This window comes from Micropterus salmoides, unplaced genomic scaffold, assembly GCF_014851395.1.
Source record: "Micropterus salmoides isolate LMB-PRFRI ecotype aquatic unplaced genomic scaffold, ASM1485139v1 Ms_hic_scaffold_16, whole genome shotgun sequence".
Lineage (NCBI taxonomy): Eukaryota > Metazoa > Chordata > Actinopteri > Centrarchiformes > Centrarchidae > Micropterus > Micropterus salmoides.
This window is the reverse complement of record NW_024040707.1, coordinates 33004286-33032190: the sequence shown is the minus strand read 5'-3', so window position 1 is coordinate 33032190 and position 27905 is coordinate 33004286. Positions and strand designations below refer to the sequence as shown.

Genomic DNA, 27905 nt, shown 5'->3' with positions numbered 1-27905 from the left:
GTTTATTAAAAATGTCAGTTTAAAACATTCATTAAATAAAATAAAGTAAAATAGTAACAATAATTATCATAACCACTTTCACCATCATCTCAATGAGACTGAGCAGACACGTGAAGCAGGAATAAAGTGAGTTTCTAATGGGAACTTGAGCCGATGTTTCCGTCCTGTGATTACAGAACTACAGAAATGACTGAATGCTGTAGTTATGTAAATATAGACTCTCTTTGAGCTGTGTGAGCACTGTTATTATGTAGACAAAAGTAAACAGCACAGTATTAGGCACTGGGTTAAAAAGAGAAAGTGGTTAATGTTGTTAACATGAGAGGACACACATGCACCTCAATGTTGGATCTGAAAATCTGACTGAATCTGCTCTCCATGTGACTTTCAGAAGAAGCAGGCGTCCAGTCCGGACAGGATCACTCTGTATGGCCTGATGGTCAAACCCATCCAGCGCTTCCCTCAGTTCATCCTGCTGCTGCAGGTGAGACTCACACACCTGAGAGGGGGCGGCTCACACCCATCGCAGTTCTGCAGTCGTCCTCTGGAACTGTGGATTTAGACACTAGTTTCAAATGAAATGGAGAACAAAACATGGTCTGCGGTCATCATAGGTTGGTGGGATGTCACCTGGACCTTCAGGATCTGTTCATTGATTTATGTCTAAACAACAAGTCACCACAGTTTTAACGCCTTTTAATGACCGTATTTCAGAACAGACACACATTTTGCTCATCTAGAGAGAGGCGAGTGAATCCCAAGCTGCTAATAAACACGCTGTCTAACTCGCAGTACTACATTTATTTTCAACATTTCAGTGTTGGGCCTTCATCCCAGTGTGTTTATCTGTATTTCCACATCGTGCTGGTTCTTTGTAAAAGTAGCCAAACACTGAAACGTCTGCTCTCCTGTAAATCAGTGCTGATTGTGCGTTGGAACAATACGCCGTTTTCAGACAGGAAATGAGTCTTTCAGGAAGGCGGTGTGTGGTGGGAAGTAAAGTGGAATATTTGGTTTCATTTTGAGGACTTTCTGACAAGAGGAAGTAAAAGGCAGTGCTTCCTGTCAGCTGCAGTACATTCACCATGTGTTTTAGGTCATCTTTCCTTCACCAGGTGTCTGAAACTGTTGATGATTGTTTTATTAAATTCTTTTTTTGTGGTCACTTTTGTTTTGTATCCCAGTGTACAGGCGATACAAAAGTGACTCTCTGTACCTTACTATGTTCACACTCCTTGCTGTTGTTGTTGTCAGGACATGTTGAAGAACACTCCCGAATCCCACACTGACCGGCTGCCCCTGCAGCTGGCTCTCACGGAGCTGGAGACTCTGGCTGAGAAACTCAACGAACAGAAGCGTCTGGCTGACCAGGAAGCTGAGATCCAGCAATTAGCGCACAGCGTGGGGGACCGCAACCTCAACAAGGTGACACCTTATAATGCACCTGCATGAGCTGGGATTCACCATTTCCTGTGGGTGTGGCCTAAATGAACAGAGGTCGTCCTCTGAGGAGCATGAATCTGTCCAATAGATTTCACGACAATGGGCCCGATTTACTAACATCCGAATAAAGAGTACTAAATTGCGTGTGCATTCAAAAATATTGCACGTGCAATTTTAGTACCTGTAATGGGTGACTAAGAATTATTGTGTAGATGACAACAGGAGCAAACACAATGGAGGTGGCAGTATTTAAATGAGGGTTTGTGTGTTTTAACAGTTTCCGCCATGGAGCGTCGGGAGGGAAAGCAGCCACTGCGTAAAAACCTTGTTTTGTTTCATTCAGTGCGTCAGTATGTGGAAATCGTCTGTACCTGCCCATCCTGCTTGAGATTGCACTACACACTTGGGACAGCACACTTGAAAGACTGCTTTGGGAAACCCCAGCAGAAACAGCTACAGTATGCTGGAATTACCCAGACGCGAGGAAATGCCAGCAGGTCGTGCTTCATCCAGCCAGAGGGAACGTCTCAGGTTACGTATGTAACCCTTGTTCCCCAAGAAGGGGAACGAGACACTGCTTCGGTGACAACACTATGGGAACGCCTCTGGGCGTGGCAGGGCTGAACTATGAATGAAATTACTCCAATCCTATTGGTGTTACTAGAACAGTAGTGTGTGACGGCGTAACCGGAGGGGGTATATAAGCACGCCGGCACATAGGACACATTAGCCCTTTCTATGAAGCAAGGCACTCCAGGCGGGGTGAGGTGTGGCGGACCGACGCAGTGTCTCGTTCCCCTTCTCGGGGAACAAAGCTATGGGAACTAGATACTCACTTTGGCCGCGCCGAAACCCCGCCTGCCACCAGCGTGCAGAACCTGACGGTACGACTAGGAGGAGAGCGCACGGGTGCTGGGTGCAGAAGGAAGGTCCAGACTAAAACCGGATAAAAGTGTGAGGGGTGGCCCAGCCAGCCACGTCACACAAATCTTGGAGTGACGTCCCTGCGAGGAGGGCCCTGGAAGCCGCCATGCCTCAAGTAGAGTGCGCCCTTACGGCCATAGGTGAAGGCAAACCGCGCACCTGATAGGCCAGGGAAATAGTCTGAACGATCCAGTTGCTGATAGTGTGTTTAGAAGCGGGGAGCCCAGCCTTGGGAGACCCGAAACACACCAGCAACTGGTCTGCTTTCCTCAGAGTGTAAATACTCAGTGCTCTGACAGAGCAGAGCAGATGATGTCTCCCGTCCTCCGCCGTCACATCAGGTGGGGGATGAAATGCCTGCAGCACCATGGACCCTGCCAATCTGGCCGGAACCTTAGGGACATAACCTGCACAAGGGTGCAGGATGGCCCTGACCCTCCCCGGGGCAAACTCCAGGCATCGGGGAGAAACCGAAAGTGCCTGGAGATCCTCCACCCTCCTCAGAGAGGTGATAGCGAGGAGAAAGGTCATCTTAAGGGTCAGGTGCTTGGCCTCAGCTGACTCCAGGGGTTCGAAGGGGGCCTCAGCCAGCGCCTCGAGAACCACTGCCAGGTCCCAGGTGGGAACCCTGGAACGAGTCAAGGGTCTCACCCTCCGGGCTCCACGGAGGAAGCGCACGACCAGTGGAAGCCTCCCCAAGGGCCCATCACTCCGAGGGGCGTGGAATGCTGCAATGGCAGCCACATACACTTTGAGCGTGGATGGGTAGAGGCCAGCGGAGAAACAGTGCTGGAGGAACTCCACTATCACAATTACCGAGCAGGTAACTGGGTCCACTGCCCATTCTCTGCACCAGGTGGTGAACACATTCCACTTTAGGCCGTACATCCTTCTCGTGGACAGGGCTCTGGAGCTGAGCACCGTCTCGACTGCTCCTGTCGTCAGGCCCGCCTCTAGGAACTGCGCCCCTCAGGGGCCAGACCCATAGCTGCCACAGGGCGGGGTGCGGGTGAAAGATCCGGCCCTCCGTCTGGGACAGCAGGTCTCTCCTCAGAGGGACCTGCCAGGGCGGGCCCTTGAGGAGCAATATTAAATCCGAGAACCACACTCGTGCCGGCCAAAACGGGGCTACTAGTAGTAGACAGACCCCCCTGGTGATTCAAATAGGCCACCACTGCCGTATTGTCTGTTCTGACAAGGATGTGGCGACCGCGGAGGGCAGGCAGAAAACTCCTCAGAGCTCTGAAAACCGCCAACATTTCCAGGCATTTTATGTGCCAAGAGAAATGATGCTCCTCCCAGGAGCCCCGTCAGCTGCCCGTCAGAGCGAGGCATCTGTCGAAATAATTGTTCGGTGACAGATCGCTCCCAACACGGGACCTTGGGCCAGGAACCAAGATTTCCTCCATACAGACAGGGAACGAAGGCACCCGCTCGTAACCCGTATCAGATGGAGCGGATTTTAGCCACCACTGCAGGGCTCTCATGTTCAGTAGCCCGGAAGGTATTATACTGGACGCTGCTGCCAGGAGACCCAACACCCTCTGAAAGTGTTTTACAGTGATGGCGCGGCCTAACTGCGACTGTGACAAACCAATCCTCAGTTTGGATGTGACTGATGATGGCGGGGATGGTAAGCATCCTGAACCTGAATCTCCTCAGAGATTGGTTCAGGGACCGCAGAACCAAAATCGGACGCAATCCTCCGTCCTTCTTGGGAACCAGGAAGTATCGGCTGTAGAAGCCAGCTTCTCTGACCGGCGGGGAAATGAGTTCTATGGCCCCTTTCTTTAGCAGAGAGCGGACTTCCTGTCCCAACACCTGGCTCTGTTCTGCGTGTACTGCAGCCTGTAGCCATCTACTACTGTGCGCAGGACCCACGGGGAAATGTTTGGCTTCACCAAGCTCCCGCGACATTTGCCAAGGGAATCCCTGGTGGCGCCCTGAAGCGGAGGACCGCCACTCGAAGTCTCAGGATGTCTTTCCCCGGGCCCGCCGAGACTGAATGACGGTCCTCAGATCCGTCTTCCCGGGGGCTATGGGCGAGAGCGCCGTCTTGCGTCCCAGGTTGGTTGAAGGGGATCCCGTGAAGCGACGCTCTGCTTCTGGCTGCGGCGGCATCCGGAGGGATGAGGCGAGGTTGGGAGAGAGGTAGCTAGCAAGTGCCTCCTCCACTCGTGGCATCGCTCCGTAGCCGTGCTGTCTGATCTCCGTCACGTTGCTGTAGTCCGCCCGGGGGGACGTAGACAGCTGTGGAGAGAAGGGTTTGTTCCACGTGGGAGAAACCGAGAAAGGGGCTCACGATCGGGGACGAGGGGAGGAGGATTCCGCGGACGAGGACCGGAAAAAGGCCTCAGCCGTTCCGGCACCCTCGGTGATCTCGCGTTGTGATCCCCAGGATCAGAGCCGCCGCGACGCCTCAGCTACTGCGGGGCCTGTGCCATGGGGAGAGCGCATCCGACCGTCCTCTAGAAAAAGAGCCGCTCGAGACCTCAGCACCCTCAGGGGCAGGGCCTCGCATGGTCGCAGGCAGCCCCCTCGAGAGCTGCCTGGGTGTGCGACATCCCCAGGCATGAGACGCACATCCCATGAGTATCCCCTTCCGTGATGAAAAGCTCACATGGAAAGACACACTGTCAGAAACGCTTCGACATGATCTGCTTCGTCTCGACTTCAGGTAGGATGATGGAGCTTCCAAACATAGCCAGAGTGCCTGCTGAATAGAAAGAAGCTAATGTGTCCTATGTGCCGGTGTGCTTATATACCCCCTCCGGTTACGCCGTCACACACTACCGTTCTAGTAACACCAATAGGATTGGAGTAGTTTCATTCATAGTTCAGCCCTGCCACGCCCAGAGGCGTTCCCATAGTGTCGTCACCGACGCAGTTCGAGTTCCCTCGAAAGGGAACAATCACCGACCGTCTGCAGCGTGCATGGTTGCTCTGTGATCTCCTGTCCCTGTACGCCCCATTCCCCCTCCGATACCTACAATGGGTTGTGCAGCTATTACGACCGGTACGCTGGGAATAGTTTGTGATCGTTCCCTCTGGCTGGATGAATTTTACGCGTGATCCATGCACCGCTGCAGTGCCACGCCACTTTCTAAATTCTTCCATCTCAGTTGGTTTGCACCTTCCTTCCAAACGGATTAAATACAGATGCTGTTGCACTCATATGAAATTGCGTTTAGGCTTGTTAGATCACATTGCATCTAGTAAATAAATGTATTTGTCTGGTGAACAGAAGCTATGGGAAGCTGCGTGTATCCAAACTAAACTTAGCTATCCTTTGTCTTCATGTTAACTTGTCTGCAGACTCAAAGAAGCATTTTGTCCGTTTGTACATCAGGAACCCAGGAACTGTAGTTGAGCTGGCACAGAATCTCATTCAGAACAGGCTCTACAGGAGCTCATCTACTGATGTCTATGCATGGAGTGAGCGTGGTGGGAAGGCTCTGCTGTAACCTGGGACGTGCTTTGTGTTTACAGCTGCTGAACTCGGAACAGAGGCAGCTGATTCAGTGTGAGCTGCTGACGGAAATCGTTTATGGTGATAAAGGTCAGATTCTCAAGTCGAGGGAGCGAAAGGTCTTCCTCCTCAACGACACGCTGATCTGTGCCAACGTCAACCTGAAGTAAGTCACTCTGAACCCTGAAGCTGCAGAACCTCTCCTGCTGTCTCGTCAGTGTGTTTTACAGGGGTCGGTCAAATACATGCTTAGCCTAGCTTAGCATGAAGAACGGAAGCAGGGGGAAACTCCAAAGCTGTATCATCTATGTGTTAATTATTGTGATTAAGATAACGATGTAGAAATGAGACGTTGCTGTTTATGAAGCAGTTCATCAGCCTTCTGTGGAGAGTATGAATCTTGACCGACAACCTGCAGGTACAGCAAGCCCTGACAGCTGGAGCTGAACATGTGTTTGTCCACCAGGGGTCCCCCTGACATCAGCAGCCTGGTTCCTGTTGGTCCCAAGTACTCGGTGAAGTGGTGTTGCCCTCTGCTGCAGACTCAGGTGGTGGAGGTGGGACAGGACAGTCTGCAGGGCCAGGACAGCGTCATCGCAGGCCGACGCCACAGCTCCACCTCCAGCCCCACGGGTACACAGCCCAACATCTGGCTGCCATACACTGTCAACTTCTAGCCTGCCATCTCGCACCCACACTGTTATTATTATTATTTGCTTCTGTTCTGATCAGTTTATTGACTCGTAGTGTCAGAGGTAGTCAGCACAGTAGAGGCCATCAGATTATTGTGATGATGTCCAGGTGTAACGCTGACCCCCCGTTTTTCAGGAAAAGTGTTCCTGGGTCCACCCAGACTGTACCAGGAGCTGGAGGAGCTGCAGCACGACCTGGCCGTGGTGGAGGAGGTGTCTCTGCTGGTGGGCACGCTCAATGGAACCTACCAGGTAACAACGGGTCCTCTCAGCTCATGTTGTGGTTGTTCTCTTCTCATCCTGCTGTAAAGCATTTTATAAGTGACTTCTACATTAAAGATCTCTCATGCTGTGAGACATGAACATACTCTGAATGTTTGTGTCTGATGTGGTTTCCCATAAAACACCTGAATAACCTTGGTAACAGCTCTTCAGCCTGCTCAGATGGGGAGACGGTCTAACCGCCCTTCCTTTCCCTTCTTGTGTCGCTTTCAGAATCTGAACACCACGGTGTCTCAGGACTGGTGTCTGGCTCTGCAGAGGCTCATCCGTCTGAAGGAGGAGGAGATCCAGAACGCCAACAAGTGTCGCCTGCGTCTGTCTGTACCGGGAAAACCTGACAAGTGAGTGTCAGGAGGTTCACACAGGACAGGCTCAGACTCAGCTGTGGTCAGGTGTTTACCAGGCCCAGGTGTGAAGCCTCACATTTACTTTCTGCTCTCAGGTCCGGTCGTCCGGTGAGCGTCATGGTGGTCTTCAACACCCCCAGTCCCATCAGCAAGATCTCCTGGGTGAACCGGCTGCACCTCGCCAAGATAGCTCAGAGTAAGTTCAGTGCGTGCGTGCGTGCGTGCGTGCGTGTACACACTCACAGGCTCCAACAGTGGCTCATGAGATAGAGCAGGTTGCCTGTTAATCAGAATGTCAGCGGTTCAATCCCCGGCTCCCCCAGGCTGCACGTCACGGCAAGATAATGAACCCTGATTTGCCCCTGGTGGCTGTTTCGCCAGTGTGTGTGTGTGAATGTTAGTATCTGTTTGAGCAATTGTGAACGAATGGTGAATGAAAAGTGAAAGTGGTCGGAAAGGCTATACAAAAGCATTTACATTCTCGCATATAGATAACAGCCAACACTGTCTTGGCTGGTCTCACAGTGAAAATAATCCACTAATTATTAGAAATCACCTTCAACGTGTATTTTCACTTGTACTGACTTGACTTTTTTTGCGATAAACCTTTAGACCCCAGGTTGCTCAGGGCGCATTCAGACCAGGGGAGTTCACTTGCTTTGGTCAACACCAAATACAGTGTTGATTTTTTTGTTCCCTTTAACTAACCCACATGTGTGTTGAGGTCATCCATTCATCTTCTATAGTGCAATTTTTGTTCTTTTACTTTCTTTCACATTAATGTGGCACTGTGCGGGAGACCACTCACATTCCCTCTCCTGAACACATCCTCTCTGGAAGCTGGGATATACGGTCATCTGCCCAAATATCAGTCAGGCAGCGTCTCCACTTCCATTTCACAATGGCTATCAAACGTAACAAACACAACACTTGCAGTGCTTTCTGCAATTGGGTCAGATCCAGATAGGGCCGCGTTCACACCTTAAATGTACCGTACCAAAGTTCAAGAGCACCAGGTCTGCGTGCACTTGTTTGGTCCGTTTATGATGCGATTGCTTCACACCTTCCCAAATGGACGCACCAAGGAGGAAAAACGGACTCTAGTGCGACTGAGCCTCACTGAATGAGGCAGGTGTGAATGCCCCCTAAAACTACCTCACATACGCTGTGTGCTCATTTGTGCTGGAAGACTTGTGGTTTTGAGGTTTTTGGCCAGTAAACCCGCCTGGCTGCTTTCTTTTCACCTGCCTGGTTTTAATAGTGGGGTACAGTTTATCAGAAAGCTGCTATGAATTCTGGACCATAAACACATCATGCAGGAATGATGATGTGCTTATGGGATGTAGGCAGCTTTGTGAAATGTGGTGACGACTGAGCCGCCTTTGTAGGTGGAATAAGAGAAAATGTTTTGGTGTCAGTGCAGTGGAGCATGCCCTCTTCTTTTATACAGCACAGCTCAATAACAGCAGTAGTCTGATCTATAAGTGAATGTCATTTGATTTTTGATATTTTCATTTTGATATTTTATTTTAACTAAATTAAATACATAATTTTTAGGGCTCCCAGATGCCCCTGGGCCCCTGGGCCTGTGCCTGGTGACTAACCATGGTTCAGGGATGTCTGTGAAGGTTCTCAGTTATCCAAGTCAAGGAAGGTTAAAGTCAAGGTCAGCTGGACTTGGTTGAAGACACTCGAAGACGTTTTGCCCCTCATCCGAGAGGCTTCTTCAGTCCTGACTGGCTGGCAGAAATTCCCAGCTGTTTAACCTCTGTGGGGTCGTTATCATGGTGATGGATATAGCCTGGTTCATCGTCTTTGTTGTCTTTGAGTATCTTCAATCAGTCCAGCTGCCCTTGATTTGAATCTTCCTTGGATGGTCCAGCGATGATAATGAACTGGTTTGTGTGCTCAGGACAGGAAAACACTCGGGGCTGGGAAGGTGCTGAAGAAGATGGGAAGACAAAAGCTCCGTTCAATTGTCCACTGCTGACCTGCACACTTCCTGTCTTCTCCTCAAGGACACACAGACTGAAGGTAAGCACTGCTGCTGGCATTCATATTCTATCATATTAATAAACACTGAGTTTCCCCTCGTGGGATTAATAAATAAAGTATATCTTATCTGTAAGTATATAATAATACGAGGCTGTTGTGGTATAGTGTCTGCTCAGTGTGTCTGTGGTTTTAACGTGTGGTTTCTGCACTGATTGATAGACAGTTTACAGGCCAGAGAGCAGAACTGGTGTTTACGTCAGACAGTGCAGAGGAGGCTTCAGCGTTTCAACATCAAAATTAATTCTAGGAAAACAAACCGTGAAAAGGCATTACAGGATGATGAAACTGAGACCATCGCAAATGTTGGTGATCCATTTTATACTGTCTCTCCACGACCAGATCGTCGTGTTTGATGACGCAATGCTGTGTCCCTGTTTTATACTTAATCTTCAATAAACAAACAAATACATAGATAAACACTAAAATAAATTAAAACAGGACCAAAAATATGAATTAATAAAATAATAAATATATGAATAAATGAAAAATGAAGTGCATAGTTGAATAAATAAATAAATACATGTTGGTAATCAATCAAAGCATTAGTAACAGTAACAGTAACACTACTAGTTACATTACTTTTGGATTACTGTATAACATCAACAAAATGTGATGCACAATAATATACCGTTATACCTCATATGTAAATGTAAATGCTCCGTATTTTTATAGCGCCTTTCTAGTCTTTTCGACCACTCAAAGCGCTTATACACTACATCTGCATTCACACACATTCATTCACTGAGCCTAAGTTTAGTTTCAAACAGAAACAAACATTCACACACTGGTGGAACAGCCACCAGGGGAAAATCGGGGTTCAGAATCTTGTCCAAGTGCAGCCAGGAGGAGCCGGGGATTGATCCGCTGACCTTCCGATTAACGGGCAACCCGCTCTACCTCTACCAACCTGGTCCTCCTGTGTTTCTATAATCCTCCTTGTGTGTTTCTGGAGTCCCGCTTGTGTTTCTATAATCCTGCTTGTGTGTTTCTGGAGTCCTGCTTGTGTTTCTGGAGTCCTGCTTGTGTTTCTGGAGTCCCGCTTGTCTTTCTATAATCCTGCTTGTGTGTTTCTGGAGTCCTGCTTGTGTTTCTATAATCCTGCTTGTGTGTCTGGAGTCCCACTTGTGTTTCTATAATCCTGCTTGTGTGTTTCTGGAGTCCTGCTTGTGTTTCTTGAGTCCCGCTTGTGTTTCTATAATCCTCCTTGTGTGTTTCTGGAGTCCCGCTTGTGTTTCTATAATCCTCCTTGTGTGTTTCTGGAGTCCCGCTTGTGTTTCTGGAGTCCCGCTTGTGTTTCTGTAATCCTCCTTGTGTGTTTCTGGAGTCCCGCTTGTGTTTCTATAATCCTCCTTGTGTGTTTCTGGAGTCCCGCTTGTGTTTCTATAATCCTCCTTGTGTGTTTCTGGAGTCCCGCTTGTGTTTCTGGAGTCCCGCTTGTGTTTCTGGAGTCCCGCTTGTGTTTCTGTAATCCTCCTTGTGTGTTTCTGGAGTCCCGCTTGTGTTTCTATAATCCTCCTTGTGTGTTTCTGGAGTCCCGCTTGTGTTTCTATAATCCTCCTTGTGTGTTTCTGGAGTCCTGCTTGTGTTTCTGGAGTCCCGCTTGTGTTTCTGGAGTCCCGCTTGTGTTTCTATAATCCTGCTTGTGTGTTTCTGGAGTCCCGCTTGTGTTTCTATAATCCTGCTTGTGTGTTTCTGGAGTCCTGCTTGTGTTTCTGGAGTCCCGCATGTGTTTCTATAATCCTGCTTGTGTGTTTCTGGAGTCCTGCTTGTGGTTCTGGAGTCCCGCTTGTGTTTCTATAATCCTCCTTGTGTGTTTCTGGAGTCCCGCTTGTGTTTCTGGAGTCCTGCTTGTGTTTCTGGAGTCCCGCTTGTGTTTCTATAATCCTGCTTGTGTGTTTCTGGAGTCCCGCATGTGTTTCTATAATCCTGCTTGTGTGTTTCTGGAGTCCCGCTTGTGTTTCTATAATCCTGCTTGTGTGTTTCTGGAGTCCCGATTGTGTTTCTGGAGTCCTGCTTGTGTGTTTCTGGAGTCCCGATTGTGTTTCTGGAGTCCTGCTTGTGTTTCTGGAGTCCCGCTTGTGTTTCTATAATCCTGCTTGTGTGTTTCTGGAGTCCCGCTTGTGTTTCTATAATCCTCCTTGTGTGTTTCTGGAGTCCCGCATGTGTTTCTATAATCCTGTTTGTGTGTTTCTGGAGTCCCGCTTGTGTTTTTAAAATCCTGCTTGTGTGTTTCTGGAGTCCTGCTTGTGTTTCTGGAGTCCCGCATGTGTTTCTATAATCCTGCTTGTGTGTTTCTGGAGTCCTGCTTGTGTTTCTGGAGTCCTGCTTGTGTTTCTATAATCCTGCTTGTGTGTTTCTGGAGTCCTGCTTGTGTTTCTGGAGTCCCGCTTGTGTTTCTGTAATCCTCCTTGTGTGTTTCTGGAGTCCCGCTTGTGTTTCTATAATCCTCCTTGTGTGTTTCTGGAGTCCCGCTTGTGTTTCTATAATCCTCCTTGTGTGTTTCTGGAGTCCCGCTTGTGTTTCTATAATCCTCCTTGTGTGTTTCTGGAGTCCTGCTTGTGTTTCTGGAGTCCCGCTTGTGTTTCTGGAGTCCCGCTTGTGTTTCTGGAGTCCCGCTTGTGTTTCTATAATCCTGCAGTAATCCAGTCTGTCTGTTTGTGTTTATAGCTGGAGGGGGCCCTTCACAGTCCATCTCAGTCTAGCCTGCTGGGTTTCTGCTCTGCCAGTACGTCCCTACCACAGGGTTACCTCTGGGTAAGTACAAGTGGACCATTCCTAGCCTGTGCTGCTTAAGCGACAAAGTATTTCTGCATCTATAGTCAAACAACCCCATCAGGAACACCTATGTAAACGCTGTCATCATTAATTTTTATTTCTGTTGTTGTCGTGGCATTCAGGTGGCTGGGGGAGGAGGCAGCTCCGGCCACGGCCAAGTAGAGATCTTCTCCCTGAACCGAGCCTCTCCTCGCCTGGTGAAAACCGTCCCGGTGAGGGCCCCGGTCCTCTGTCTGGAACACGTGAAGGAGCCGTGTCCCAGTGCAGAGGAGAAGAGCCAGACTGCAGCCAAGACAGGAAACATCATCTGTGTCGGGCTGCAGGACGGCAGGTCAGTCCTCCTACTATCTGATGCTAATCTGCTCCAGCTGTGTCCAGATCCAACTAATCAGATCCAACATGTTTATCAGAGAGCTTTAGAGGCGCTGCATCTGGACATCTGACAAGTGTTGAACTCTTTCTTCAGTTGTATTTGACTTCTTGTCTTCACAGCATCCAGGTGTACAGCAGCGTGGACACAGCTGTCGAGTGCCTGCTGACCCTGGTGAACCCTGACAGCCATCCCGTCCTCTGCCTGAAACACTCGCTGTCCTTCCTGTTCGCTGGACTGGCCAGCGGGAACGTCGCCGTGTACCACAGAAGAAGTGGAGGTGAGAGAATGTTACTCTGCAGCAGTGCTGCTGGAGCAGAGAGTTCCGAACCAGTTCTAACCCGTACCGTTCCTCCTCAGAGAGACTGTGGGACGTGGACACATGCAGGCTGGTGTCTCTGGGCTCGGAGCCGGTCTGCAGTCTGCTGACACTTGAAGACACTGTGTGGGCCAGCTGTGCCAACCAAGTCGCTGTCATCCAAGGACCCAGCCTCAACAAACAGGTACGCCAGCTCACCTGTAAGTAGGACAGGACAGCAGCAGGACATACCAGCGTTTCACAGGTGACACTACAGTGGAGAAAGCTTGTGTGTACCAGTCGTGATCAGCTCAGCGTGTCATTTCCTTTTAACAATGAACGCCACATGTTACTACGTCTCCCCTGCTTCCCCCTCCGTCTCCACAGGACTTCAGCTCTGTGGGGACGTGTGTGAGTGTTTGTACTCGCATGTTTAACATGTTTAATTAAGTTTTATTTATATAGTGCCAATTTACAACAACAGTTATCTCCTTGCGCTTTTAAGCATGCAAACTCTCTGCGGGGCGGCTGTGGCTTAGGAGATAGAGCGGGTTGGCTGTTAATCGGAAGGTCGTGGTTCAATCCAGCTCCTCCAGGCTGCATGTCGAAGTGTCCTTGGGCAAGATAGTGTTCTGCCAGTGTATGAATGAGTGGTTTTGAGTGGTCAAAAAGACTAGAAAGGCGTAATACAAATACGGAGCATTTACAGTGGGTACGGAAAGTATTCAGACCCCTTTAAATTTTTCACTCTTTGTTTCATTGCAGCCATTTTCCAAAAATCAAAAAGTTCATTTTATTTCTCAGTAATGTACACTCAGCACCCCATCTTGACAGAAAAAAACAGAAATGTAGAAATTTTTGCAAATTTATTAAAAAAGAAAAACTGAAATATCACATGGTCATAAGTATTCAGACCCTTTGCCGTGACACTCATATTTAACTCAGGTGCTGTCTATTTCTTCTGATCATCCTTGAGATGGTTCTACACCTTCATTTGAGTCCAGCTGTGTTTGATTATACTGATTGGACTTGATTAGGAAAGCCACACACCTGTCTATATAAGACCTTACAGCTCACAGTGCATGTCAGAGCAAATGAGAATCATGAGGTCAAAGGAACTGCCTGAAGAGCTCAGCGACAGAATTGTGGCAAGGCACAGATCTGGCCAAGGTTACAAAAAAATTCTGCTGCACTTAAGGTTCCTAAGAGCACAGTGGCCTCCATAATCCTCAAATGGAAGACGTTTGGGACGACCAGAACCCTTCCTAGAGCTGGCCGTCTGGCCAAACTGAGCTATCGGGGGAGAAGAGCCTTGGTGAGAGAGGTAAAGAAGAACCCAAAGGTCACTGTGGCTGAGCTCCAGAGATGCAGTCGGGAGATGGGAGAAAGTTGTAGTAAGTCAACCATCACTGCAGCAATCCACCAGTCGGGGCTTTATGGCAGAGTGGCCCGACGGAAGCCTCTCCTCAGTGCAAGACACACGAAAGCCCGCATGGAGTTTGCTAAAAAACACCTGAAGGACTCCAAGATGGTGATAAATAAGATCCTCTGGTCTGATGAGACCAAGATAGAACTTTTTGGCCTTAATTCTAAGCGGTATGTGTGGAGAAAACCAGGCACTGCTCATCACCTGTCCAATACAGTCTCAACAGTGAAGCATGGTGGTGGCAGCATCATGCTGTGGGGGTGTTTTTCAGCTGCAGGGACAGGACGACTGGTTGCAATCGAGAGGAAAGATGAATGCGGCCAAGTACAGGGATATCCTGGACGAAAACCTTTTCCAGAGTGCTCTGGACCTCAGACTGGGCCGAAGGTTTACCTTCCAACAAGACAATGACCCTAAGCACACCGCTAAAATAACGAAGGAGTGGCTTCACAACAACTCCGTGGCTGTTCTTGAATGGCCCAGCCAGAGCCCTGACTTAAACCCAATTGAGCATCTCTGGAGAGACCTGAAAATGGCTGTCCACCAACGTTTACCATCCAACCTGACAGAACTGGAGAGGATCTGCAAGGAGGAATGGCAGAGGATACCCAAATCCAGATGTGAAAAACTTGTTGCATCTTTCCCAAAACGACTCATGGCTGTATTAGATCAAAAGGGTGCTTCTACTAAATACTGAGCAAAGGGTCTGAATACTTATGACCATGTGATATTTCAGTTTTTCTTTTTTAATAAATTTCCAAAAATTTCTACATTTCTGTTTTTTTTTCTGTCAAGATGGGGTGCTGAGTGTACATTACTGAGAAATAAAATGAACTTTTTTGATTTTTGGAAAATGGCTGCAATGAAACAAAGAGTGAAAAATTTAAAGGGGTCTGAATACTTTCCGTACCCACTGTAGGCCTATTTATCAACATGATTCCCAATTGTATGGAAGTACAGTGTTTCCCACAGAATGACAGCTGGCATGGGTCTCAGTTAGGTCTGTTGTTGACAGTTTAAGATATATGCATATTAGCAAGTTATGAAAAGGCTTAATAGCCAATGGTAACTTACATGGTGATCAACCTCCTTTATCCGTCATGGTCGTCTTGTCGAAAACACTTTATGGCTTATTTCAACAACCTGAAACATAAAACGGTGTTGAAACAGCAAAGCCAAAAGAAAACGAACCAAAAGAAAGAAGGTAATTGTGAGTCTTATTAAAGTATCATCATGTGCGTCTATATTGCAGGATCTTGCTAAATGTGTTTGATGGATTTTATCATTTGAGTTTGAGAACGTGCACCATTTTAAATGTTGCCACCGCAAGGAATTGTGGTAAGGCATTCTATCCTTTCCTTTCGTAAAGGATGGTCCGGTGTACCCTATGCTAAAAGAGATATGAAAGGAAGCATTGAGGCTCCTTTCCTTAGCTCGACCAGCTCTTATCATGGCTGCCACTGAAATACTTCTGGTTCACTTCACTCAGTTAGGAAGCAAAAAATACTTTTCGAACGCAGCCTGTGTGTCTGCTGTGCCTAATTAGCTGCTCATGTCATTCACCTGTGCACTCCCTCTGTGCTTGTTTGCCTGTGCATTTAAACCCTCAGTTCACTTCTGTCTATGTTGTGCCCTTGTTGTTTGTTGAGTGTTTCTGCCTAAGCTCTTTTCCCTGGTTTCTTGGATTCCCTGTACCCTTTGGATTATGTTTGATTGGATTTACATGTGTTTGGACTTTTGCCTTGTGCTTGGATGTAAGCCTGTTTTGTTTGTTTAAATAAATTGAATTTAAAACTGCATTCTCATCGCTGTTGGTTTGCATTTGGATCCACACCTCAGCATGATAAATATATATGATAAATGCAGTAATTTGGTGCAGTAATGTAATAATGTGTATCTGTGGATCTCGCCTCATTGCCCAGCGAACCGCTAACTGTCTGAACAAGCTAGCTGCTAGTTACAGTTACACAACACTGCTGAGCAAATTTATTCCTGCAGTTTGACCTGGAGTTTTTCCACACGTAGCTATGGGCCCCATAGAAAGCAGGATTAGTGAAAATTCTGAGTATGTTAAGCCCGGGATGAGGGAAACTCTGGGTTTTCTGTTTCAGAGGGCGAGATCAGATAATCCCTAGATCAGTAACTCTGGCAACTGATGCTGTGAACCTAACCTCCTCAGGAGGAAAACCGGCAGTTTCTCTCTGACTCCTCCCCTCCTGCGGAGCCTGAGGCAGCTGCCTGACACACCGTTTCATTTCCTCATTCATTCTGTCGATATCAAAGCACATATCTGAGAGCATTTACATCTTTAAAAACTTTAAAATCCTGGTTAGATAGACTATTAGTTTTTTTACCCAAACATGATCTTGAACATGACCGCTTTATGATCAATCTGTCATCGATGTAAGGACAGATTTCCGCACATCGTGGATTTATCCTCAGCACAGAAAACAATCTGTGTCCGTCTTTAGGTTAACGTTGCGACTCTGTGGACAGTTGCACTGAAAACACTTACTGTGGGCTAAATTACTGCAGTAATCACTGTTAAATATGTAACCTAAAAAACTGATCAATGAACAGTAATCTTTCATATTGTAGTCGCACTGATCGGAACATTCCTATCGTAGTTATCATAGGCCTACTGGAGATAACGTGAGTATTTCTGAGTGAGGATGACTGTGGTGCAGCTAAACAGGCCTAACTAAGGTTTAAAAGTGAGTTTTTCATTATTAGGCCAACTTGTTGACAGTCTGAATGTGTTTTGACAGCATTACTAAAATACAAAATGAGCAAGATTTTATTAATGTAAAATAGACATCAAAATCTTTAACTTATAGACACATTTTCCACTGCAAAAAATAATTAGGCTAATAGGCTAACCTGCTGGGTGTGACTGTGACTTTACAATCACAGGTTCACAAGTAAACTGTGTCTTATATTTGATTTATACCTATTTTCATAATTAGGTAGCCACCGGCATTTAGTCCCGTCTGGTTACAGCTTAATAAATGTAGCCTTCCTATTTAGAATCGAATGTAATGGGCTGTAGCACTTTATCATTCATTAAGGAAAGTCCAGTCTGGTAAATGATGAATGAGCAACGCTGTATAGTTGCCTAAAAAGCATTGATCCTTCTTTCACTCCTGCGTTTTAGAGCCTATCATGGTCCACGTTGGCATATTTATAGCTCCAACCAATTAAAATGGAGGCTCTGCTTTTATTTACCTGTTGCCATGGTGAATAGTAGTATCGGAGCTCCATTGATGATGGCTTTTTTTCATCTCCAAGCAAACCATGCCATCAGGCTCATTAAACTCAAAGTTTGTTAAGCCTGCTTTCTGAAACAGAGCCCAGGTTACCTTCGGGGCATGTCTATTGAGTATGTTTACATACAGCAGAATGGGTTTTACTACATACTACATACACTACTGCTATAATGTTAACAACTAACACCTGCGCTGTAGTAATGTTAAAGACAGAACATGAAGAACGGTTCCAGGCACCACTCTCATTATTTAGTTTGCTTCTAATGAGGCTTAATGTTCCTACAGTTTCTCCCGACTGGCCCTCAGTATTACAACATTAGTCCAGCTAACAAATTAAACAGTAAAACAACCTAAAACAAATTCCAGTTTTAAAGTCGGGGCGCAGACAGCCCGTGGCTATCCTTCCTTACTTGGAGCATTACCTCATGATGTTGCTGGTCAAATATTTAAAGCATTGATTTATTTGAACGTAGCGGTTGTTCTCCTGTGGTTGGCTATTTCAGTATTGCGGTTATCGCAATAGCCCTAGTTAGCAGCTAGTATAATGGATATAGTGCCGTTTTGATGAGTACATATTTAATTTAAATCAATGGGAAACAAGATTTCATGGTCAGAAGTACACAGTTGAGTAACATCCCCGTCTGTGTTAGCGCTGGTGATGGAGAACCCTGTGGTGTTATATTCGCCTTCTTTCTGAGTGCACAGTGGGATAAAATTATCATGCTTATAATAATGTCATTTGAGCGAACATATAAAAAAAGCTCAGTAAATGTATTTGTGTGTTTGCTAATATTCACTTAAACTTAATAAGCTCTCCCACTCAGTGTTTCCACTGAAGAAGACCAGTATTCAGTCCTGAAGAGATGGACTCATCCTGCTCTTACAACAGGAAGTGTTCATCTCGTCTCAGACATACAGTTTGTGGAAACCTTTGTGAAACATCACCTGGAAGTTTGAAATTTGGAACTTTATTGACTTGCAAACAGGCTAAATTGGCTGAAATCTAATGTTTGCAAGCTAATAAAGGGCTGACTTGAGTATGATGTGTCGTTTCCATGATAACCCTGGCATATTTCCCTCTCTCACTCCCCTCCTTCCCTCCTTCACTCTCTCCCCCCCTGCAGAGTTTTGAAGCCCACACTGATCCTGGCTGCAGTGTTAGCCACATGGTTCGTTCAGGAGGGGGTGTGTGGATGGCCTTCACCCAGGGCTCGTCCATCCACCTGTTTCACACAGAGACCTTGGAACCACTGCAGGAAGTCAACATCTCCACCCGCACCACCCATCTGACTGCAGGCAAGGCCAAGCGCTGCATCGCTCTCTCTGTGCAGCCTTGTTAGTAAGGAGGAATTTCCCTCATTAGGAAGGAGCCGTTTACCTCATTAGTAAGAAGGCGTTTAGTTAGGAGGCGTTTACCTCGTTAGTAAGAAGGCGTTTAGTTAGGAGGCGTTTACCTCATTAGTAAGGAGGCGTTTACCTCTCTAGTTAGGAGGCGTTTACCTCATTAGTAAGGAGGCGTTTACCTCTCTAGTTAGGAGGCGTTTACCTCATTAGTAAGGAGGCGTTTACCTCATTAGTAATGAGGCGTTTACCTCTCTAGTTAGGAGGCGTTTACCTCATTAGTAAGGAGGCATTTACCTCATTAGTAAGGAGGCGTTTACCTTGCTAGTTAGGAGGCGTTTACCTTGTTAGTTCAATTCAATTCAATTTTATTTATATAGCGCCAAATCACAACAACAGTTTATCTGAGCGCTTTTCATAAAAGAGCAGGTCTAGACCGTACTCTGTGATGATATTTACAGAAACCCAACAGTTCCCACCAAGAGCAAGCACTAGGCGACAGAGGCAAGGAAAAAGTTCTTTTGAGAGGCAGAAACCTCGAGCAGAACCATGGCTCAGGGTGGGCGGCCATCTGCCTCGACCGGTTGGGGGTGAAGGAGAGAGAGAAGTCCCTTGGCAGTCTAGGCCTCTAGCAGCATAACTAAGGGATGGTTCAGGACTACCTGAGCCAGCCCTAACTATAAGCTTTATCAAAGAGGAAAGTCTTAAGCCTACTCTTAAATGTGGAGATGGTGTCTGTCTCCTGAACCCAAACTGGAACCTGTTTCCACAGGAGAGGAGCTTGATAGCTGAATGCTCTGGCTCCTAGTCTACTTTTGGAGACTCTACGAACCACAAGTAACCCTGCATTCTGGGAGCGCAGTGCTCTGGTGGGGTAGTAAGGTACTATGAGCTCTTTAAGATAAGATGATGCCTGACCATTAAGAGCTTTGTAGGTGAGAAGAAGGATTTTAAATTCTATTCTGGATTTTACTGGAAGCCAATGCAGAGAAGCTAAGACAGGAGAAATATGATCTCTTTTCCTGGTTCCTGTCAGAACACGTGCTGCAGCATTCTGGATCAGCTGAAGAGTCTTAATGGACTTTTTCAAGCAGCCTGATAATAGGGAATTGCAGTAATCCAGCCTAGTAGTAACCAATCTCTGGACTAGTTTTTCTGCATCATTTTTAGACAGTATGTTCCTGATTTTCGCAATATTACGTAGGTGAAAAAAGGCAGTCCTTGAAATTTGCATAATGTGAGACTAAAACGACATGTCCTGATCAAAGATTCCTCACAGTGGTGCTGGAGGCCTGGGCGATGCCATCAAGGGAAACTATATCTTTAGATAATGCGTCACGGAGGTGCTTGGGCCCCAGAACAATAACTTCAGTTTTATCTGAGTTTAACATTAGAAAATTACAGGTCATCCAGGTTTTAATATCCTGAAGGCACATTTGAAGTTTAGCTAACTGATTAGTTTCATCTGGCTTGATCGATAGATATAACTGAGTATCATCTGCATAACAATGAATGTTTATGGAATATTTCCTGATAATATTGCCTAAAGGAAGCATATATAAAGTGAAGAGGATTGGTCCGAGCACAGATCCTTGTGGAACTCCATTACTAACTTTGGTGCGCATGGAGGATTCATCGTTAACATGTACAAACTGAAATCGATCTGATAAATAGGACTTAAACCAGCTTAGAGCGGTTCCTTTAATGCCAATGAAATGTTCCAGTCTCTGCAATAGGATCTGATGGTCAATGGTATCAAATGCAGCACTAAGATCTAATAAAACCAGTACAGAGACAAGTCCTTTGTCTGATGCAATAAGGAGGTCGTTAGTAATTTTCACCAGTGCTGTCTCTGTGCTATGATGAGCTCTAAATCCTGACTGAAAATCCTCAAATAAACTATTGCTCTGTAGAACGTCACACAGCTGTTTAGCAACTGCTTTCTCCAGAACCTTAGAGAGAAATGGAAGGTTAGATATAGGTCTATAGTTGGCTAAAACATCCGGATCAAGTTTTCAGAAGAGGTTTAATTACAGCTACTTTAAAGTACTGTGGTACATAGCCTGTTGATAAAGATAGATTGATCATATCTAGTAGAGAATTGCTGACTAAGGGTAAAACTTCTTTAAGCAGCCTAGTCGGGATGGGGTCTAAGAGGCAGGTTGATGGTTTAGATGAAGAAATTATTGAAGTTAGTTGGTAAAGATTGAGGGAAGCAAAACAGTCTAAACATGTATCTGTTTCTACAGCTGTTTCTAAGGTTCCTGAGTTTAGAGATAAGTCGGTGCCAGTTGAGGGCAGGTCTTGGTGAATTGTGTTCTAATAGCTAGAATTTTATCATTAAAGAAGCTCATGAAGTCGTAACTACTGAGAGCTATGGGAATACTTGGCTCAATAGAGCTGTGACTCTCTGTCAGCCTGGCTACAGTGCTGAAAAGAAACCTGGGGTTGTTCCTATTTTCCTCTATCAATGACGAGTAATACGCTGCCCTGGCATTACGGAGGTCCTTCTTATAAGTTTTAAGACTATATTGCCAAATTAAATTTTCCAGTTTGGTCCGTCTTTGTTTTATTATTTTCTTTTTTAGAGGGGCAACAGAGTCGAGAGTCATTCGCAGCGAGCCTGCAGCACTATCAACAAGATGATCGATTTGGGAGGGAATGAAATTAGCATAGGAGTCCTCCATTACTTTGTGACTTGATAATGAATTTAGAGCTGATGAAATCACATCCTTAAATTTAGCCACAGCACTATCAGACAGACATCTTTGCCCAATGGTGTGTAGTTCAGCAATACAAACTCAAAAGTTATCAAACAGTGGTCAGATAAAGAGGGATTCTGTGGGAACACTATTAAATGTTCAATTTCAATACCATATACCAGAACAAGGTCGAGGGTGTGGTTAAAACAGTGAGTCGGTTCATGAACACTCTGAGAGAAGCCAATGGAATCTAACAGAGAGATAAACGCAGTACTGAAGCTGTCATTCTCAACATCCACATGAATATTAAAATCTCCTACAATAATAACTTTGTCCGTTTTAAGGAGAAAAGTTGACAAAAACGCAGCACATTCGGTTAAGAATTCAGAGTACGGACCAGGTGCTCGGTACACTATAACAAACAGAATTGGTTGCAGTGATTTCCAACTTGGGTGTGAAAGACTAAGAACAAGGCTTTCAAATGAGTTATAGTTTAGTTTAGGTTTAGAGCTGATTAGTAGGCTAGAGTCGAAGATAGCTGCAACTCCACCTCCTCGGCCTGTGCCTCGAGGAATGTGAGTATTAATATGACTGGGAGGGGTGGATTCATTTAGGCTAACATATTCTCCATCACCCAGTCAGGTTTCAAGACAAAATTAATATCATAATCTGATATTAGTTCATTTACTAGTACACCTTTAGAGGAGAGAGATCTGATGTTTAACTCTCATTTAACTCTCCTATTCGTTTGCACTATTGCTCTTGTGGTTTTAATTTTTATGAGGTTTTTATGCTCCTATTCTGTTTACCTTTGGTTGAAATAATTTCAATGGTCGGGGGGGGGCAGACACCGTCACTATAGGGTTTTCACTAAGTAACTCCTGAAATGGAGGAGCAGAGAAGTGTGTTAGGCTGCGACTCTGCGTAGGGTTTTGGGTGGGTAACTGCTGAAAAAGAAGGGCAGAGAAGTGTGTTAAACTGCGACTCTGCCTCCTGGTCTCAACTCTGGGTTGTCATGGATTTGGTCCACTAATAAACTTGGCCAGATTTCTAGAAATGAGAGCTGCTCCTTCCCAAGTGGGATGGATGCCGTCTCTCCGGATCAGACCAGGTCTTCCCCAGAAAGTCTGCCAATGATCTACAAAGCCCACATCGTTTGCTGGACACCACCTCGACAACCAGCGGCGGAATGACGACATGCAGCTATACATGTCATATACATGTTAATAACGTGGCGTGTAGTTAGGTGGCATTTACCTCGTCAATAAGGAGGCGTTTACCTCATTAGTAAGGAGGCGTTTACCTCGTTAGTAAGGAGGCGTTTACCTAGTAAGTAAGGAGGCGTTGAGTTAGGAGGTGTTTACCTCATTAGTAAGGAGGCGTTTGCCTCGCTAGTTAGAAGGCGTTTACCTCAATAGTAAGGAGGCGTATACTACATATATACGTATATATATATACGTATATATATATATATATATACGTATATATATAGTTAGGAGGCATTCACCTTGTTAGTAAGTAGCCATTTACCTAGTTAGTAAAGAGCCGTTTATTTAGAAGGAGTTTACCTAGTTAGTAAAGAGGTGTTTACCTTGTTAGTAAGGAGGTGATTACCTTGTTAGTTAGGTACCTCGTTATTTAGGAGGTGTTTACCTCGTTAGTAAGGAGGTGTTTACCTCATTAGTAAGGAGGCGTTTAGTTAGGAAGAGTTTACCTAGTTAGTAAAGAGGCGTTTACCTTTTTAGTAAGGAGGCGATTACCTCGTTAGTTAGGTACTTCGTTGGGTAGGAGGCATTTACCTCGTTAGTAAAGAGGCATTTACCTCGTTAGTTAGGAGGCGTTAACCTTGTTTGTAAAGATGCGTTTACCTTGTTAGCAAAGAGGCTTTTAGTTAGAAGGCGTTTACCTCATTAGTAAGGAGGCGTTTACCTTGTTTGTAAGGAGGCGATTACCTTGTTAGTTAGGTACTTCGTTAGATAGGTACCTCTTTAGTTAGGAGGCGTTTAACTCGCTAGTTAGGAGGCGATTACCTTGTTAGTAAGTAGGCGTTTACCTTGTTAACAAGGAGGCGTTTACTTGGTTTCTAAAGAGGCGTTTCCATCGTTAGTAAGGAGTTGTTTACCTTGTTAGTAAAGAGGCGTTTAGTTAGAAGGCGTTAACCTCATTAGTAAGGAGGCATTTACCTCGTTAGTTAGGAGGCGTTTACCTCGTTACTTAGGTACCTAGTTAGTTAGGTACCTCTTTAGTTAGGATTTGTTTAACTCGCTAGTTAGGAGGCGATTACCTTGTTAGTAAGTAGGCGTTTAACTTGTTAGCAAGGAGGCGTTTACTTTGTTTATAAAGAGGCGTTTACATCGTTAGTAAGGTGTTGTTTACCTTGTTAGTACAGAGGCATTTACCTCGTTAGTTAGGTACCTAATTAGTTTGGTACCTCTTTAGTTAGGAGGCGTTTACCTCATTAGTAAGGAGGCGTTTAACTCGCTAGTTAATATACATGTTAGTAATGAGGCGTGTAGTTAGGTGGCATTTACCTCGTCAATAAGGAGGCGTTTACCTCACTAGTTAGGAGGCGTTTACCTCGCTAGTTAGGAGGCGTTTACCTCGCTAGTTAGGAGGCGTTTACCTCGCTAGTTAGGAGGCGTTTACCTCGTTAGTTAGGAGGCGTTAACCTTGTTTGTAAAGATGCGTTTACCTTGTTAGCAAAGAGGCTTTTAGTTAGAAGGCGTTTACCTCATTAGTAAGGAGGCGTTTACCTTGTTTGTAAGGAGGCGATTACCTTGTTAGTTAGGTACTTCGTTAGATAGGTACCTCTTTAGTTAGGAGGCGTTTAACTCGCTAGTTAGGAGGCGATTACCTTGTTAGTAAGTAGGCGTTTACCTTGTTAACAAGGAGGCGTTTACTTGGTTTCTAAAGAGGCGTTTCCATCGTTAGTAAGGAGTTGTTTACCTTGTTAGTAAAGAGGCGTTTAGTTAGAAGGCGTTAACCTCATTAGTAAGGAGGCATTTACCTCGTTAGTTAGGAGGCGTTTACCTCGTTACTTAGGTACCTAGTTAGTTAGGTACCTCTTTAGTTAGGATTTGTTTAACTCGCTAGTTAGGAGGCGATTACCTTGTTAGTAAGTAGGCGTTTAACTTGTTAGCAAGGAGGCGTTTACTTTGTTTATAAAGAGGCGTTTACATCGTTAGTAAGGTGTTGTTTACCTTGTTAGTACAGAGGCATTTACCTCGTTAGTTAGGTACCTAATTAGTTTGGTACCTCTTTAGTTAGGAGGCGTTTACCTCATTAGTAAGGAGGCGTTTAACTCGCTAGTTAATATACATGTTAGTAATGAGGCGTGTAGTTAGGTGGCATTTACCTCGTCAATAAGGAGGCGTTTACCTCACTAGTTAGGAGGCGTTTACCTCGCTAGTTAGGAGGCGTTTACCTCGCTAGTTAGGAGGCGTTTACCTCACTAGTTAGGAGGCGTTTACCTCGTTAGTAAGGAGGCGTTTAGTTAAGAGGAGTTTACCTTGTTAGTAAGTAGCCGTTTATCTCGTTAGTAAGGAGGCGTTTACCTCGTTTATAAAAAGGTGTTTACATCGTTGGTAAGGAGTTGTAAACCTTGTTAGTAAATTCAATTCAATATTATTTACATAGCGCCAAATCACAACAGTTATCTCATAGTGCTTTTCATAAAAGAGCAGGTCTAGACCGTACTCTGTGATGTTTTTTACAGAAGCCCAACAGTTCCCACCAAGAGCAGCACTAGGAGACAGAGGCAAGGAAAAACTTCCTTTTAAGAGGCAGAAACCTCGAGCAGAACCATGGCTCAGTGTGGGCGGCCATCTGCCTCGACCGGTTGGGGGTGAAGGAGAGAGAGAGAGGAAGAGGGAGGGAGGGACAGTGAGGAAGAAAGAGAGAGGGGAGGAAGGCAGCCTACACAATATACACACAGAGGTACAGACAGTAAAGGTGATGTTGCTATAGACTAAATGAAAAATGGTACAGATATTTATAGTAGTGTTAATGGTAATAATCGTAATGTTAATTATTATAATAAAAATAATAACATTAAAGCTGCAAGCAGCGTTGGGCGGGCCCTCGCACTTGTAAGCGCGTCCGCGTGTGAGCCGGCCGAGTTGCACATTCTGGAGCTCTGCCGGTGCGGCTGTGAATTTGTTACGCGGTTATGACGCTGCATGAAGTTGCTATATGTCACTTCCTGTGTCCCCTATGTGGAGCTACATAGCACTTGCCGCTATGAATATAAATCGGTGTGTAGATGTCTGCGGGGTGGGAGAGTTATCAAGCACGTAAAGTTTGTTTCAGATGTGAGCATGTACACTGAACAATAATGTACCCAAACAATAAAATAAATTCCTTATATATTTCCCTGCCTTGTTGTTTATGTGTACATACAGAGGAAGAATGTGAGAACAGCACACATTTCATCGTTACTGTGTTTCTTCTCCAGCCTGCCTAAAAGAAAAGCGTTTTTGGGATTAAATGGACTTTATTAGCTGCTGCAGTGCAGGATGAACTCAGAACAGACCCATTTCTCACCTTATTATTCTAAACCATGCAACGAAGAAGAAGAAATGCATAATAAATCCTGGGCCAAAATCTGTAGTCAATTACTGTACAGCATGTAGTCTAATGAACAAGACTTGTGTTATAGCTGACTTGGGCAGTGAAATGTTTAATTTTTTTAATTCATGTGGTCATAGTTGTCCACAACTCAAATCAGAATATATGAAGAAATGTTTTATACCACCTCAAGAAGGCTTCCTATCAGAAAGGTAGGAAGGTATTTCAAATGTACAACTGCAGTCCTGAAATCTAAGTAAAGTAATTTCCCTGACATTTTTGTGTTACTTTACTTTTAATAGACGCATGTAACAGGTTTTATACTTCCTGTGAGTATAATCCAATCAATCTTATTTTCATACTGTATATCCGATGTGTAATTTGATAAATTGTGTTGTATGTCGTGCTCGCATCTCAGAGAAGACTCTGACTGCAACATGCGTCTTTGTAAAGAGAGAAACGGACAGAAAAAGTCTCTAACTCTGCCTGTCAGCTCGCTCTGCTCCGTTAAAACTGAATTTACCATACAGAATTGAATACGAATGCACTCCAGATTTAGCTGCAGCCAGCTGACCGTGTGCTTCTCTCTATACCGCAGTTCTGTGTCCATGCATGCAGCAAACTGACTGTCTGTCGGAGCGTCTACATGAAAAGAGAAGGAAGACATTGCTGGTAGTATTGTCTTCAGAGTTGTTAAACACCTCAGTGCACTGAAGGAAGCCATCTGACTGTGTGAGGGGCAAGATCGTTGATGTCTGCAGGCAGAGTAAGAGCTCTCCTGTCTGACTGGTCCACCAATAGCAGAGAAGATGACCCCTTGAGTTATCAAGCACGTAAAGTTTGGTTCAGATGTGAGCATGTACACGTAAGTTACAACAACTTCCTGTGTCATGGCGAAGACTTGATTTCTGACGCCACGCCACGGACACACCCATTGACGAAAACTCGCAAATAGCACAACTTTTCATCTTCAATGCCTTTAGAAGGCACAGCAGAAATTTGAAGTCGGTCGGACTAAATCCCTAGGAGGAGTTCGTTAAAGTACGAAGTGTGTAAATCATCCAAAATGTGACGTAAAATTCAAAATGGCCGACTTCCTGTTGGTTTTAGGGCATCGCTCCAAGAGACTTTTTTGTGCGTCTGGACAAGTTACACGTACCACAGAAAATTCGTGCACGTAGGTGAAACGTGCGGCGGGGGCTGCTTCGTTAAAAGTCACTTCCTGTTGCCAGCAGGTGGCGCTATGACTGTGGGTGAATGTGAGCATGTACATGTGTTCAGGGCGGGACTCTCATCCTACATGTACAGTTTGGTGCAGATGTGAGCATATACACTGAAGTTACAACAACTTCCTGTGTCATGGCGAAGAGTTGATCTTTGACGCCACGCCATGGACACGCCCATTGACGAAAATTCGCAGATAGCACAACTTTTCATCTTCAGTGCCTTTAGAAGGCACAACAGAAATTTGAAGTCGGTCGGACTAAATCCCTAGGAGGAGTTCGTTAAAGTACGAAGTGTGTAAATCATCCAAAATGTGACGTAAAATTCAAAATGGCCGACTTCCTGTTGGGTTTAGGCTATGGCTCCAAGAGACTTTTTTGTGCGTCTGGACAAGATACACGTACCACAGAAAATTCGTGCACATAGGTGAAACGTGCGGCGGGGGCTGCTTCGTTAAAGGTCACTTTCTATTGCCAGCAGGTGGCGCTATGACTGTGGGTGAATGTCGGCATGTACATGTGTTCAGGGCGGGACTCTCATCCTAGATGTACAGTTTGGTCCAGATGTGAGCATGTACACTGAAGTTACAACAACTTCCTGTTTCATAGCGAATCATCGACGCCACAGACACGCCCATTGACGAAAACGCGCAAATAGCACAACTTTTCATCGTCAATGCCTTTAGAAGGCACAGCACAAATTTGACGTCGATCCGACTAAATCCC

The 27905-nt window shown here is 45.6% G+C and overlaps 1 protein-coding gene across 3 annotated transcripts in view; it reads left to right on the top strand.

Moving 5' to 3' along the window:
• Positions 1-27905, top strand: part of LOC119904953 (rho guanine nucleotide exchange factor 10-like protein) — a 56392-nt gene that overhangs the window by 23791 nt on the left and 4696 nt on the right. For all 3 annotated transcript variants that reach the window (XM_038721572.1, XM_038721573.1, XM_038721574.1), the window contains 13 exons: positions 392-484; positions 1255-1425; positions 5857-6002; positions 6303-6469; positions 6665-6780; positions 7024-7151; positions 7253-7353; positions 9070-9191; positions 11880-11966; positions 12110-12318; positions 12480-12637; positions 12718-12860; positions 18472-18643. In XM_038721572.1, the coding sequence (XP_038577500.1) occupies positions 392-484; positions 1255-1425; positions 5857-6002; positions 6303-6469; positions 6665-6780; positions 7024-7151; positions 7253-7353; positions 9070-9191; positions 11880-11966; positions 12110-12318; positions 12480-12637; positions 12718-12860; positions 18472-18643 (1813 nt within the window). The remainder of the gene's footprint in view (positions 1-391; positions 485-1254; positions 1426-5856; positions 6003-6302; positions 6470-6664; positions 6781-7023; positions 7152-7252; positions 7354-9069; positions 9192-11879; positions 11967-12109; positions 12319-12479; positions 12638-12717; positions 12861-18471; positions 18644-27905) is intronic.